The sequence below is a fragment of the Pinus tabuliformis genome, chromosome X (assembly GCF_031772625.1).
Source record: "Pinus tabuliformis cultivar Carrire ecotype Pingquan chromosome X, CPIR1, whole genome shotgun sequence".
In the NCBI taxonomy this organism is placed as follows: domain Eukaryota; kingdom Viridiplantae; phylum Streptophyta; class Pinopsida; order Pinales; family Pinaceae; genus Pinus; species Pinus tabuliformis.
Window position 1 is genome coordinate 25,222,700 of NC_142308.1, and position 16,458 is coordinate 25,239,157.

General features: G+C 39.3%; 1 protein-coding gene across 1 annotated transcript in view; it reads right to left on the reverse strand.

Moving 5' to 3' along the window:
• Positions 1-637: 637 nt before the first annotated feature.
• Positions 638-16,458, reverse strand: part of LOC149138140 (phosphoserine phosphatase, chloroplastic-like) — a 225,675-nt gene continuing 209,854 nt past the window's right edge. The window contains exons 5-7 of the mRNA XM_089449156.1: positions 5,594-5,743; positions 5,414-5,467; positions 638-1,414 (exon numbers count right to left, since the gene is read on the reverse strand). Coding sequence (XP_089305282.1) covers positions 1,289-1,414; positions 5,414-5,467; positions 5,594-5,743 — 330 coding nt within the window. The 3' untranslated portion in view covers positions 638-1,288. The remainder of the gene's footprint in view (positions 1,415-5,413; positions 5,468-5,593; positions 5,744-16,458) is intronic.

Genomic DNA, 16,458 nt, shown 5'->3' on the forward strand with positions numbered 1-16,458 from the left:
GGCTATCTTGAATGCTCATTTGGCTCATATGAAAAGCCACCTCCAATGGAGTTTGAGCACTTTGCTCCAGCCGTTGGTACCAACACACAAGATCTTGCTCCTATGACGACTTCTGATTCTTGAATTTATGTTAGATCTTTCTGCAGTTATCTTGTTTTGCTATGTAGTTCAGCATCAGTCAATTTTTGTTGTTCTTCGAACTAGAGATATTATATTGGTATACTTATTTATAGATTACTAGTCAACAAATCTGGTTTTCCTTGTGGCAGATTGAGACCGATAAGATTTTGAACTATGGTGATGGAAATGATGTAATCTGATTTCTGAGGCAGCACAAACTTAACTTACAAAAAAAAAAAAAACAAGTCCAATATCAAAAGGAATTGCATTAGCACAAGTATTACACTTTATGAAGAGTACATGTAACACTGAGAATTCCAAATTATATGAACTTCTGGATCGAACTAATTCCATAAGCACAAATATTACCCATTCTGAAGAGTACATGTAAATGATATCATCTTCCCTTGGTTGAATAAAAAATACATTCATAAACATTTGATAGATTAAAGAATTAATTCATAAATTATTTCAATCAAGAAACTTAAGGCAAATTTGAGAAGCAAGTCCGAAGATGTTTAAAAGTTACTAATAAATGATCAAAGATCTATAAATCTGGATGAGATTTCTCATGTGATCCAAGAATATCAATAAGACTTGGTGAACTACAACAAAGCTTTTACAAGACCAGTTAAGAGTTTTCAGTTCATTGCATGGGTATCGTAAACGCCAAACTGAGGAATGCTTAAATTCCAATATAGAACTTACCAGCTTAGACTTCAGTAATCTATCCCTATTAGATGTGAATTGGCAGAGACAACTGATGGAGTGTATGAAGTATCATGCTCGCCAAAAGGATTAGGATTGCTGAGCAAAGCTTCATCAATTATCCTGCTAATTATCATATTACAAGTCCTGAAAAGAATATCTTAGAAATAAATTTTCTTTTTCCAGCCTGGTAATACATGGAGGCTAGTTCTATATTTAATGCTCACAATGCTTTCCAGAGATAAGATTCCACAATTGTCTTATGTGGCTCCTGTCCGAGTGAAGTAGTATGTATGACAGAGAGACTGCTCAAAACGACAAGTAGGGCCCAAAAAATCAACAAATAACCACTTTAGAATAAAAGTACCTAACAAACCTTGTGTTGGGAACTTATTTATTGCGAAGTATATGCTCTAAACTAGTTGCAAGCAAATTTAAACTGGAAAGTAAATCAGGATGCTCAATCTAATTCCTTTATTAGATCATCGAAGCTCAGAACAAGCCAATCGGCTGCTTCAGCAACTTTGTCCCGCAATTGTATTCCTCCATAGCAAATGTATGCATCTGCCCCACCTGGCCGCCTTGCCTTGTAAACATCACAGTTCATATTAAGTGCAAAAAGTTAGAGAATAACAAATAACCATATTCTACAAGATTATGGAAAATCTTACTCATTAAGGTTTCAAATATGAAAGACATATATACATTTTAAAGTATATGTAGCAATAACAACTGAAAGAGAGATTCGAGTAGGAATAATGAGAGAAGGCTCAGACACAGAGTTGAATAATAACTTTGAAATCAAAATCTATAAGAAAATGGAAGCCTGGCAGCAGTTTGCACTTTGCACCTAGAGAAGCTTTATTTCAAACCCAGAGAAACTGAATTAATAGCACAAATAAAGAGGTTGATTAACTACTTTTTATTCATGGGATGGCTGAATGTGCAATAAAATTTTCTGCTTCCATCTTCTTGAAATACCAAGTGTTCTACAAATCTTAGTGGCCGACATTCAAATCTGGCCCTTGAGAACTTAAGCATTTTAAATATTAAATATCAGCAACAAATTTAGTTCTCTTTTAGGAACCCTGAATACAACTTAATTTGTTCTCTATAGAACCTTTCCACTAATATTGCAATTATACCAGGTTCTCCACCAAATTAGGACTATTTGCACTTAAATAACACCAGGTTCACTGCAATACTAAGCATACTTTAACATTGTTCAAGTCAATCCCCACAGATCTCATTGCAGTTGCATCGAAATATCACACTTCACAGATCTCATATTTATGAACTCAACACATAACAGACCAACACTCGTGGGCTTGCCAGCGGCTTCATAATTGTATAATCCACATATTCGCATGTAGCATATTTACACTTCAATTCACATACCCAAAATCTTGCATACAAAAACAAAAATAGCAGAATCTCTATCTCCTATACTATCATCTATTACTGACAGAGGATTCGCTCCCACATGCTCTCATGTTCCAGGGCATTCTCCTATTAATGTGTGGCTTATTATTGTAGTGCTTCCAATTTTTGCTCATGGTTGTAGAGTTGCTAGAACCTACTTTGTACGGCCAAGAGAGACATGCATATCTACCCCATTAGAAGGGTATTATGAGAGGTGTTTCTTCCTCTTGAATCCTTTATTGTCTTGTACATTGTGATATTTCTTTGCATCTAACATCATTTTCAGTGGGTGCTAGACTAATACTTCATTGTGTAGGGCATACCCTAATGCATAGTTTTAACGTGGCACTTCTAAGACCCTTCTAGTATTCCTTTACTTCCATTTTCAGCAATGTCAAGTTCTTGTTGCATGCATATGTGGCCCTTGTAGTCTTAACCCTTTTTGAGCTTGCCATCTTGGATCAGCATCTTGACCCAATTTGCCCTTGTTTAGATTGGCACTAATCTCTTGATCCTTCCATCATCCTTTTATCATTAAACTACCAAAACTTTGTTTCGCTAGAGCTATCTCTTCACATAATCTTGAAGCTCCATTGTTATAACTTTAGTAATAATAATAACTAAGGATACCTCGCTGGGTTGGAGAATAGCTGATCTAAAGTGAGAGGATGGGTTTCTTAGCTAATAATGGTGATTGTCCTAGTTTTTCCCTCTCAGTAGAGCCTTGTGGATTAGGGATTTTACTATTAAGTGCATGCTGGGGAGGTAATAGACCCCAAGTGTGTATTCACAAACCAAATGGTAGCTAGTAGCAATCCATTATAGCACTGATTTCCCTGAATATAGAAAACAGGTAGAGACAGTTGGGATAATGAAGACATTAGTACTGAAGATAAAGGAGCTAGCAAAAAACTCATTCCTAACCTTAGCCCTGTTGATAAGTTAAGAAATTTTGCCCTCCAAATGATGTCCACACCTTGGTTAGGTTCATAACATGATCAAAGAACAAAATCCTCCAGGAGAAAGAGAAGCATAAAGCTGTTTGAGAGCAAGGCCTTGAAAGAAAATAGATGGGCAAATCTAGAGTTAGTGGGAAAAAAGGATCTATTATACATTTTGCTAGAAATGCCTTAGTCTCAACCAGGAAGGGTACTTTTACTTCATTTGGAGAAGGAAGGAAGGAGATAAATGAAGATGGTGGTGAGTACTCTGATAAATTTAAAGTAGATAAGAGCATGGATGGGATAACTAAATTGATATATTACAACAACTGATTGAAACATGTGAAGCACTGGAGCAAAGGAGAAGCTGAGTATTTTCCAAAGCAGTCGACTGCATGAAAAGTTTAGAGGGCCCTTCCCTCATGCAAGATGATAAAATCGTAACCTAAAAAGAATTTGAGGCAAAATTAGACATGGCCAAGATTGCTTTCGGCAAAGAATTGAATAGCATCACTAGGTTCCTAGAGATGGAAATAAGAAAACATATTTTGTCATGGACAATGTATATTATAACTCTATAGCCAAGGAATAGCGTCGTGGCCTAGATAGCATTGAAGACAAAATATTTTCACTGGGGGTAACAGAAGAAATTACTATGGGCCTACATCGTGATTAAGCCAAGGAATGGTTAGATCAAGTTATCACTGCAATTCCCAAAGCCACATAAATATAAGATAGTTAAGGCAGTTAGGTTGTCTTGAGCACCATTGGCAAGCTTGGAGAGGCTACATAAGGAGCCTTCTTCAACTAAGAGAGGGCTCATTTCATAGCATCTTTTACCCTTCCTAATTTTGTAAGCTAGAGCCATACATGACTTTGCTTTCCCTTTTGTTCTTCCGGCTATGTTCTTTACCATTTGATTATATGTGTTCAGTACGAAAACTAGGCGCTAACTATCTCTTCTTTTCCTCTGCACCTAGGATTTCCCTAATATTCCAAGTCTGCAGGAGCCCATCCCAACACACAAGAGTGAAGGCTTTTCAATTTCCATTTAGATATTAGTCATAGGAATTTTGTTGAGGCCTCTGATACTTTGAAAGATTCATAGCTGGCACTTATTGTTTGATCAAATCTACAGAGATCTATTCAAGTCTCATTTTGTTTTTTCTTGACTGTTAACTAGTGGAATTTTGAGCAAATGACTCTTTTCAAACCCATTTGAATGATAATGCAAAGCACTTCAAAGTGCTCTGAAAGACCTCTCTCATATTCTCAGTTTACTTTCCTCCTGCAAAGCCATGGTTGTTTTCAGTTGATTACATCATGTGAAGGAGGCAAAATAGTTGTCTTTTGAGCAATGCAATTTATTACAAATCTATTCCTTTTTACTGTAACATTCTGCCAATGAGTGAATCGGCCTGGGCCTTTCTTAGGCACGACTATTTTCAAATAATATCTGGTTATCCCGAGAACCCTTTTTTATTTCTTGAAGTCAAATATCATGTAGGGTTCGATTCACGGCACTCTCTCATTCCATTCAGTAAGCATACAAAATAAATTATTATTTAAGAAATAGGAATACCATTATTATAAAAATAGAGGAGGGCACTCCCTGATTCCCCAAAGGATTCCCCTCGGCATTGATCTTTTCTTCGGTGAGGAAGGTGTCATCAACACAGGTACGGACATTTTAGTCAAGTCATTAAATATGGGCTTAAATTTTAAAATATTTTTTTTTTGTAAAATTGCCATAAAATTGTTTTAGTTCACACTAGAAGGTAAATCATTAAGAAACAAAGTGATAAGTTAGAAAATAAAAGATTCAAAGCCATCAGAGCAACTTCAAATCATTTTAAGAAATAGGCCTTGATATACGACATAACCAATGACCTAAATAACCATATACGATATGGAAAACCAATGCGGGTCCTTAATGTACATCCAACTGATATCATGGATCCTTCTTTTAGCAGACTTCCACCTTGTCTTAATCTTAACCTAATCTAATATGCTGAGTGCTTGTTGAGAGTTATTTGTACAAATACAGGTTGGTGTCTATAATAAATATAACTTCATTCCTCTTTTCACAGCTATGTTTACTTTAAGCAACTCCTAATAAACAAGAAAATGTCTTATTGTTAAAGAAAAAATGTGTTTGACAATCCAATTTTATAAAGATACGCATCATTTAAACTATAAATCACCAATAATAAGCACCATACCTCAAGGTCTGTGGCTCCATCTCCCACCATCACCAACGTTTTATATCCATTTTCCTATAAAGTTACCTTCTACTATAAGCCAATCTTATAAAACATTTGCAGCTCAAACCATTCAATAAAGGGAACTAATCAGTTTTCATGTTCACTAAGAAAGGAAAGACATGAATGCCATTTTCATACCTTCTTTATTTGTGCAACAGCAGTAGCCTTTCCTCCACTTCGAGAAGTAGGTTCTTCAGGGTCAAAGCCTTGAAATTCTCCTACACTATCAAATAGCAATCGATTTGCAAATATGTTTTTGTATGGTATCCCCAAAAGATCTGCCACGGGCTTCAAGAGAATTTGACCATCATTAACAGCATAGTTTCACAATGCAGAGTTGTAATAGAAATGTAACTAGTTTATTTAAAATTGTCCCCATAGTGCAGAACCAAGAAATAAACAGTGTATTGATGTACCTAGGAAGAAAAGTATTTCCAACAAAAATGAAACCCATTAATTCAAACTAACAAACAGAAAAATGTGTACTTGAGTCAAACACTGGCCTTTCACATTCAAAAGTCAGTGTGTTTGAATTGAAAGTTCCCTTTGTATGTTATCCACCATAGCAAACGGTCTTTTCCTAAGGCTTTGTCAATCATACAAGCAGATAGAAAATTCTGCCAAGCTTGCCTTCTCTGATGGACATATTTTCTCAGTCTTGGTCAAACATGATGTTTTTCAGATAGGGTGGCATTCTTGCTTGCTTCAACTTCATGTCTTCAATAGGGTCAGTTTGTTGTTTCTTTGGGATAAGTATTGGTTTTGTACAAAATCAAAGAAAGCATAAGAAAATACATCAATCATCGAGGAAACATTCGAAGATCACTAGAAAAGCGATAGTCTTTGCAAAAAGGAATATAGTAAGACCTATAGCATATTAGAAATTCACAAAAGCATAAACTATATTTGAAATACATATTATCTCCATTATTGCGTTGGTGATTCCACAAGTTGGGAATTCATGGGATTTTTGCATATCAAAGTTTGTTGAAAGAAGTGGGTATTATCGGGGTGGCAGGTGCGAGGCAGGTGCTTTTCAACCTAGGAGGACACGTGGTATTCTCATTCTCATGGAGCCTGGGAGTAGCTTCAAACAATCTGGCTGAAGCATACACTCTGCTTCAAGGGATTCTCGTCTCTTCCTCTGCATCTATCCATCATCATTTTATTGTTGGGCACAACAAAAACACCATTCACTATTTCCAATTTGGTTCTTCTTCCTCAAATGCCTGAGCTCGATTCTTCACTAGATTAGAATGGCTCTCCACTCCTTCCACAGTGCAATTCTTCCACATCCTCTGTATTAACAACCAAATTGTTGACCTCCTTTCTAATCGTGCATTTCATGTAGCAGAAGGGGTATTAATGATCAATGATGCTCCCTCCTCATGGCAGATCCCCTAATGATAATCCATGTCTCGTTGATGGAATCACGGGCTCACACATGACTGCCCTCTGTCTTCCATGTGTCTGCTTCTCCCATCCATCACAGCAAGCCTTCCCTCCCGCTTGCAGCCATAAATTAGTACTACTCCCATGCTTTCAGTCTATCTATTGGTGGATTCCCCTTGCAATGGCATATCAGCTTGCCTGGTGATCTGGATCTTTGTTTGATAACTTTTAAAGGTTCCCTTAAAGAGTACAAATACCAGACTTAAAGAAATAAAATAGAGAATTTAAGAGCAGAAGTTGACAGCAGAGACACAAGAAACCCAGGCAATTTGTTAACAGAGTTCACACAAGATGTGGGCTATGTCTCTGGGTCCATTTCCCAATGGGAAGGCCTCTTTATTAGTGATGCAAAGGGAAAATTTTGATCAGTCTGCTACTGCTGGTTCTCCACTGATACAAACTCGCAGTGACCTGCAAAACTGATCGAACCTCTCCTCTGCTACTCTCCAAAGGGATAAACAGGCTAGAAATTGCAAAAGAGAAACCACAGTGAAGTCTACAGACCAGCTGCTTGACCTCCTCTTTCTGCCAATATACTGTCACAACAATGCATACAGACCAGTATGCTGTCACAGGGCTCGACAGTCCCAATGCTAATTGGGCTCGACAGATCCATTGTTGATAGTTGTATTCGGCTCTCAGCGCCTTCGCTACCCATAAATGGATAGGTGACAAGGTTCTGAGCAAATGTAACAGGTCTGCCAAACCCCCTATTGCCTCCAGGCTCTCCGCATAAAAACACTACACAAGCTCTGCAGAAAAAAGTTTGTATTCGGCCCTGTCAGCTTTAATTCCCTTCTCTCCTCATGCCTTGGCAGGGTTCAAACAATTTTTATTATGTTTCAGGCCTGACAGACCTGGGGCAAGCCTGTGGGCTGTCGGCTATCTCTCTCACTGGCTGCAGTCTTGTTTTAACATTCTAAATCACTGTTGGTCCAAACAAAATTGCAAAAGGTGTGTTAGCTTGTGTAGCAGCAGACAGGTGTTCTAGTCTCGGCTTGTGTCTAAGAGGTTAAGGAACACGATATCTCCAAAACCCGAAAAAAGTTTCACGAGATAAGACTCAGAAACATGTTAATTAAATTAATTTGCCATAATTAAAATATTTCCTAAGTCTAACTTAGGGAAAGTGGTAAATTAGATCGAATTAATTAAGGTAGATCGATTTTGCTCTAGAAGCTTCTATTGATGAATTCAAATTGATCTTAGCTATCGGTTGAGCACTGTGTTGAAGAATCTAGGGCATGCAAGATTAGGTTGATTCTTCGAAACATGATAACAATTTGTGAAGTATTTAAACAATTTATCTTAGCTTGATATTTCATTCATTATTAGTGTATGTGTTTACTTCATCAAACTGCTACCAAAAGAACAAAAGAGACAAAAACACAAATGTTTGGCTTTCTGCCAGGGCCAAAATCTCTCCCACTTGAAGAGGAAAACCCATGTGTAAATTCTTCTTATAGAGATTCCAATGACGAATACCAAGACCATGACTCTTGACACAATCCGCCTCTCCAAGACCAAGACATCAATCCTCTTTCTCGAACACTGCTGACATCATCATCTGCACCACTGCTGCATCACTGAGATTGCATCTTGAGATCTCAGGTCCTTACTGAGATCATCCTCTCCTCTGCTACCATGCCAATGTCATCACACTGCTTGACTGCATCTTCATAAGATCATCACTTTACTGAGTGACTGTTATACTTAATATAAACCTTGTTCAATCAAAGTCAGAGTGTGATATTATACTCATCATAACTGAGATCTAGACATGTGCCAAGACTGTGTGTATGCAAGAGATCACTGAGATACACACATAGACAGATCTGACTACAATGATCCCTACCGAGAATAAGTATGCCGAGACAGAGATCTAGGATCATAGCGATATCTAATAAGTTGAAACAGTAAGGGGTTCTGAGATCCTTCTCAACGTATACTTATACCTTGACTGCACTGCAATAGGCCGAGACTGTGATCATGCCAAAATTGTCATGTTCCTTCGTTGTTATGGATCCAAGACTGATACAAGGATACCATCTAGATCCTCTTCATGACTGGTATGCCAAGACTGTAGTTATGCTTGGAGAGAATGCCAAGACAGAGATAGGGACATGCCCAGACTATAAACATTCTTTGTTGCCTTTCTCCATGCGAGGATACCACCTTCAGATCTTAGGTATGCCGAGACTCCAACTCACTGTGGTGACATCATCCACTGCTCCATGCATTGAGGTTGTGACTGCACCTAAAACCCAAACTAGGTGTAGTCAAACCCTACTGTGACTCCTCTCTTCATGACTGCGGCTCCTGCGGCTTCCCTCTTCATGACTGCGGCTTCTCTTCTTCATGACTGTGGCTCACTGCGGCTCCTTTCTTCCCTTGCGAGAATTCAGAGAGATCCGAAGTTTCTTATGTAATTGCGCTGACCCTTTATGGGTATTTATAGTGGTCATCCCATATGCAAGCCAACATGAACTTCTGAACCGACGTGTCCCTTTCTTCAAGCCGACATGACATATTTATTTATTTAATTCATTTATTTGGAGCTGACATGATCCTTTCCTTATTGCTTTGCTTGCAGACTTCGGAAGGCTTGTTTTGAGGCATTGATCTTGGTCGTGGAGGGCTGTTAGACAACTTTGAAGACTTGTACATATTTACACAGACCAATGTTTTAAAACTCCGACTCGGCCGAGGGTCGACTCCGACTCCGACTCCGACTCGGTATCGACTCGGCCGGCTCGATTTCAGTGACTCGGTCGTTGTAAAAAATACATTAAATATTTATTTTTTATAAAAACACATAATTTTAAAGATTTTCATTCATGTTTCCAAACATACAGCATTAGAATATAGATAGAAGACAACATATGATCAAAGTAGGCGCATGAATATATCCATTATATTAAAATGGCACCCAATGCATTGTCCAATACATACACGATGATGATATAGAGATCAAAACAAAAACACATAACCAAGGAGGCTAGAAATGGCCTCTACAACAAAAGTCTGTGACTAGTACTACTGGCTACTGCTAGAGTTGCCAACATCATCTGGCTCAGTGTTACTTGGGAGCGGGAGCGAAAACAGGAGCGAGAGCGACATTTTCAAAAGCTCCCGGTTTGGGAGCGAATCCCAGAGGAGTTCGACAACCAATGTCACTAACATCAAGGTACATAGAGGGATTGGTGCTCTTGATTAAATACGAGTTCCATAACCTAATACATGACAAAATTCAATGGAAACATTGTAATCCCCCAATCCTGAAATCTTGAAAAACCAATAAGTCTGCTGGATTTTGAATGAAATCTAAAATTCTACTTTCTCCATATGAAATCCAATGAGGCCGGAACCACTCTCAAACACCCTGAGTCATTTCATGGTAATGTTAAAAATTTAAGTAAAAGGATGAAAATGAAGATTAAGGAGAATGTCACTTTTACTTTAAGAATTTAACATTACCATGAATAGCATATCCTTAGTAGGGCAATGTGATCAAATACTAGGGTTTGGGAAAGGGGAATGGACCCCAAAGACTAGCAAACTAATTCATAAACCCCTTTGGAGTCCCCCACACTTAGGAAAATTAAAAAAAATAAAATAAAAAAAGTGTGTTTTTATGGTTCACTGGCCACTGTCAGCTACCCGGCCGAGTAGTTACAGATCCGGCCGAGTTATGACTGACTCGGCCGACCGAACCGAATTTTCTGCCGGTTTGAAATTTTTTTCCCGGCTCGAACCAACTCGACTGAGTCGGTTCCGAGCCGGCTGGATCTTAAAACAATGACACAAACTCATGAAGAGTTTCTATACACATGACACAGCTCTTTGACATTTAAATAAATTCTAAAGACATCGAAAAGAAGTCTTTCACCTAGAGACACTTCTTGCTCATGAAAGTTGAAACCCATGTAGCAAGATTACAAAAAATAAATTGATTCCTTTTATTGCATCAAATACAAAGATCATGTCATTATGAAGACCAAACCTAGTTACACTTTCTTCAACACGCTGATTGTGGCCGTTGTGACTTCAACAAGAGATTAAGAGCAGATTGAAGGGATTGGAGAAGACACAGTTTTACAGTTACAAAGTTGAGCAGTTCGACTACCTAGTTGCAGGTATTCAACAAGGGCGCCGTTGAAGCTAGGGGAAGCATCAAAGCAAAGGTTGCAACAAAGATTCCGGAGGAAGATTTCCTTAGTATTTCTAGTGTCCGGGTGACAGGAAAGAGGAGGTCGAATACTGTAGTGTGAGTTACCAGAGGAAGCCATGTTTCAATGGCCAGTGGCTGGATTAGTGTCCTGGAGGCAGAGCTATTTGGCTTCATAGGCAGAGGGAGGCAGGACGACTCACTTGGAGGTGATTCCAGGGCTGTACGATTTTCCTACAGCCATATCTGCGCATTTATGAAGTGTGAATTTCAGACAAGAATGTGACTAGCTAGGAGAGGCCCAGATCAATTGCAAAGGAAGACAGGTTGTCTTTCAGATACTTTGCCAATAGATTGTTGGAGGTTTGCCAGTTAGGCAACTGGTTGTAATATTTCTACTGTTGCATAATAATAAAACCCTCATTTGCTGCACTGGTTTTCCCTTTGGGGTTTTCCCAGGGACATTTGTCCAAAAACAACGGTGTTATATTTTGTGTGTGCATCTATTTCTCAATTCCAATTTTTATATTTCCACAACATTTTTTACTATGAAGGATGCAATAGTAAATTTATTGTTATTTGCCGAATAATAATTCAGAAGACAAAGACACTACTAATAGTTAGAAGATAAATATCCATCTATTGCATTCAAGGAATTTTCACAAGGTGTGCCTCCTTTGGCAGGTCTTGGGGTCCAACCTGTGGGCCTCCACTTGTACATATTGTTGCAACGACCAACATTTAACAAGATTGGTGGGCAGACTTTCAAATTCAATTTGTTTACATGGATTGAATTGGTTGGTTGGAGTCGAAAGTTCGACCCTAACTAAACCATTTTAACCCAATAGTAAATACAATCACATTAAATATATTCTTTAATAGTTTACACTTAAGTCCTACCATCGTGCCATCGTTGCCCCACGGCCAAGTCGCTTGGCGACTTCTGTTAAGGTTGGGGGTTCAAGTCCCTTCGTCGACTTGCCCTGCGTTTGGAAACCATTATTGGCCAATTAGATGCTGCCACATGGCAGCGTATGATTGGTCCAACTCACTGCCAACAAGATGCCAACTGTGTGCCACATCGTCATGCCACGTAGGCTTCCTGCCACATGGTCTCCATATGGACTACCATGTGTCACCTTGTGTGGGGGCACCGTGTGTCACATGTCCTGTGCTTTTTTAAGTTGTTTTGTAAAAACTTTAGAACAACATAACTGTCACATATGAAGTGATTTTTCGCCCGTTCAAGTTGTGTTGGAAACCTCTTGCCGAGCTCTTTGACATGGCATCACTTGCATCAAGTTTTTAGACCTTTAAAATTTGCGGCATCTCGGATCCTCTTGGATCATTCCTCTTTGCTCGAAACTTTTGGGCCACCAAAATATGACTAATCAACAGACGGGTGAAGGTACAACTCCCTCACTTTTCCAAGTTCAATCCATCATGCTTTGCTTGGATTCATTCCTTTAAGCCCTACCTGGAGATACTCCACATCACATTTACGTGACGACCTGGTTGTTAGAAAATCAGAGACGCAGAAAGATTTTCTTATGTTGATAATTACTTGTGATATTTTTATGTTCTTATTAACTTTCTTATGTTCTTCTTTATCTTTGTTTCATCAAGCAATTATCAAAAGCAAAATATGAAGATCAGCGACACCGGATGTAGGTCGACAGCTAGGGCTAAAACCCTTATATAGGGGAAAACCTAGTCAAAACTCTTCCTTTAATAATTCAAATTGAGATGGACCAAGACCCTAGACCAAGAGACCTTCTTCCTCCACCAAGCCAACCTTCCAAGATGATGTAATACTCTCTTCTTATCCAACAACTTCAACCCAGCAACAATCAAGCACTTCGACTTCCCAGAGGCAGAATTTCAACTGCCAACAGTAGAATTTTGACCTCCCAGTAACTGCATAATTTTGGCACCCTTCCAACAGCTACATAGTTTCACACGTGTGGGAAAGAGAGAAAATTTCGACTTTTATGCTTGAAAGAGTCCTCCTTTGCTATCCTTCTTCCTCTTCTTCCTTGAATTTTGCACTTTTTCTGGCCCCAAAAGTTGAAGATCGAACTTGTGTGAGTGAGTGACAAATGAGGTTGAGTTGCTGCCTTTATATACTGATTCTGCTATCCAAATTTAGGCCAACTTGTTCAGTTTGAGGCCGACTTGGTGGAGGAGGCCTAGAAGACTTATTTTAATAGAAAATAAATTTCTTTCTTGACAAATATTTCCAAAGAAGGGTCTTTTACATTATGACATAAACAAGGACACTTGACATAAACCCTAAAAGCCTACAATGGAGGCTTTGACCTAAATACAATTGACCCAAGCATGAAACTTGTGCTTTAATAAGTTAATTTTAGTAAAATAAAATTTCATTTTCTTTCTTTTGGCAACTAAATTATGTTGTGACTTAAATACATTTATGAACACTGAACCTAGTTACATTCTTCAACACTCCCTCTTAACTGTTGATTTTGGGTAGCATTGGATGTGCTCTAGCTTCAAAATTTTGTGGAGGGGCTAAAACACATGAGATCTCCAAGACCCAGAAATCATTTGGTGAAATTCCACCCGGATTGTATTTTAATAAAATAATTAATATTTTTAATGAGGTTCCTATGTCTAAACTTAGTACAATAAAAATATTAATGGTTTTAATGAAAATATGGGTGAGAAGCTTCTAAGAGACGAGGATTGTCTAATTTAATCTTAGCCATAGATTAGAGACTTAATCTCGGTTGTTGATTCATCAACAAAAAGGATAAGAAGAGGCTTGAGGGTTAGTTGGAGATACACCGAGTTGATCAGTCAGTTCGATTTTTTGGGGCGAGGTTTGCAGAGAGAATCGAATCAGTGATCAGTTGCAGTGAGAGGGGCAGAAGCAAAGATTTGGATCGGAGAGTAAGTTCCGAGCCAAAGAGTACGTGGCAGATAGGTAGCTTGAGTAGGAAGACAACACAGAGGCCTACACAACCCAGGAAGGGCTCATGCAGTCCAGGAGGGGATCACGCAGTGGCAGTGCAGAGTGTCGTCTATAGCAGTGTTGTGAAAATTGTTATTGGGAGTAAATCGGCGAGGGGAAAAAATCGGCAAAAGAAAACAAATATCAAGAATTTTTCCCAAAAAATTGTGATTTTTTCAAAATGAAAAAATCATTGAATTAATCGCGCGATATGATTGGAAAAATGAAAAAATTGTGATTTTCGCAACACTGGTCTATAGTTCGAGATCTTGCTGGGGAAGCGAAGTTCTAAGCCGGCATGGCTGAACGACAAGCTTCACTCGACAAATCAATCCAGCAGGAGAGGTGACGCAGTCCTCTAGAGGCAGGAAGCAGACCCACACAGTGATTGCGTAGGGACTGCACAGTTTTTGCTGGGAGGGTGCTAGATCGTTCATCTGATCAGCTGTGACTTGGGGAGCGAGGTAAACCCTCGTGTATTTCTTGCTGCTATGATTTCTCTGTAAGGTTTGCAAGTGTGAGAGGCAACCTGTTGTACTTAGATTCTGCTTGCTTAATAATACAAAACCCTCTATTTGTTGCACCAGTTTTCCCGCATTGGGTTTTTCCGGGGATGTGTTGTCCAAAAATAACGGTGTCCCTTGTGTATTTGTCTCATTTATTGTTTCAGTTTATGATCTGTATGTCAATGTAGTCTGCAGTAGTATTTACATCATTGTTTATGTAATTAAATAACTTGTTGAATGAAATAACAAGTAGGAGATGTTAAACCAGTGACGACAGTAGGATTTCTGCCTCTAGATTCAGAAATTTTCACATGGTATTAGAGCGATTGCAGATCATAGGACACTGAAGCCATCAACCGGGAGATCCAGCAGATCTGCTATAGAGATGCAACTGTCTCGAGTGACAACGTTGTTCTAGGGCCTGGAAAGCAAAGGAAGGGTGACGCAGTGTAGAAGAGGTGACGCAGAGCCTTGCGTAGTGCCTGCGTCAGCATTCTGAGCCAAGAGAGGGTGACAGAGTAGCTAAGAGGAGCCCATGCAGTAACTGCGTCAGCTCTCTGGGCCAACGCAGAAGTAGAGAGGGGCAAATCAAGCTCACGTAGAGCCATGTCATCTTTTTGGATCGGGAAGGAGTGACGCAGTGGTCGGGAGGAGCTGATCTAGCTCACACAGTGACTGCACAAAGCCTAAGGAGCTCAGATTCTTCAGTTGCTGGGGCAGAGGGAGCAGTGTAGATCAGATCTGAGGTGTTGGTGGGATGTTGTTGTTGCTGGTGCAAAACAGTGTCTGAGGAGACTGAACCAAGGTAGAGGGAGTCACTACCTTAACAAATTTCTTGCCAAAGAAATCTAGATCCGGGTCGCTAAGCAGTAGCAAAGGAGGATCAGAGGGGTGATTCGACATTGTTTGGTGGAAGGATTTCCATGAAGGAAATCAAGACTCAGAGGGAGTCTAGAGGGAACTTGTTCCTTAGAGGATTTCTAGCGCCAAAGAAATCTAGATCCGAGTTTTGTTGGGCAACAACGAAAGAGGGAGAAGAGAACCTGTTCGACACTCATTTGAGCAGAGATGGAAGTTAATGGACTGAGGGATTAAGACAGGTTGGATGGAGCATCCAACTTTGTCATGTGGAAGGTCAGGATCCTTGCAATCATGGACAAAAAATGCATCAAGGATTATGCCTTGAAGACTGTTGTTGTTTGGGTTGATACTGATCCTCTCAAGAAGTACGAGAAGGCTCAAGCAAAGGCGAAGTGCATGATATTGGACGGGGTCAAGGATCATGTGGTCCCACATATCGCTGAAAAAGACACAGCAAGGGAAATGTGGGAGGCCTTGACCACTTTGGACGAGGGAACTTCCGTTCAACAAAAGATGTTGCTTGAGAATCAGCTAAGACAGTATCTGTTAAGTTTTGAGGATGTTCTATGCTAAGAGCAATTTCACTTTTCTCACAGTAATCATACAAGTAGATAAGCAAAATGCAGATAGAACATATAAGCAGATCTTACAGAAGACAAATCAGAAACAAGAAAAATGTATGTGTTCGTTTCGGCGGTCAACAGGATGCTTCAACCAGCAAAGTCTCCTTTGGTCAGCCAGCCCAGCATGTGTCACGACAACCCTCCAGGTAGCTCTTACTTTTGGATGAGAGAGGAAGATGTGAGTTGTGTTGTGTGATCAAATTCTCTCCAACTTTTCCTGTATATATATACATCAATGAGGGTGTGTGACACATCTGTTGGGCATGTGAGCCTACATTACAAAACTCGCTGACCTTGCACATATAATTTATTAAGAATAATAAATTCAAAATATAAGTTCTGCTCATCGGATTAAGACTATTTTTATATGGATTTTACACCTCTCAGAAAGAGGAATCCAACAAAAATATTAGCCTCTT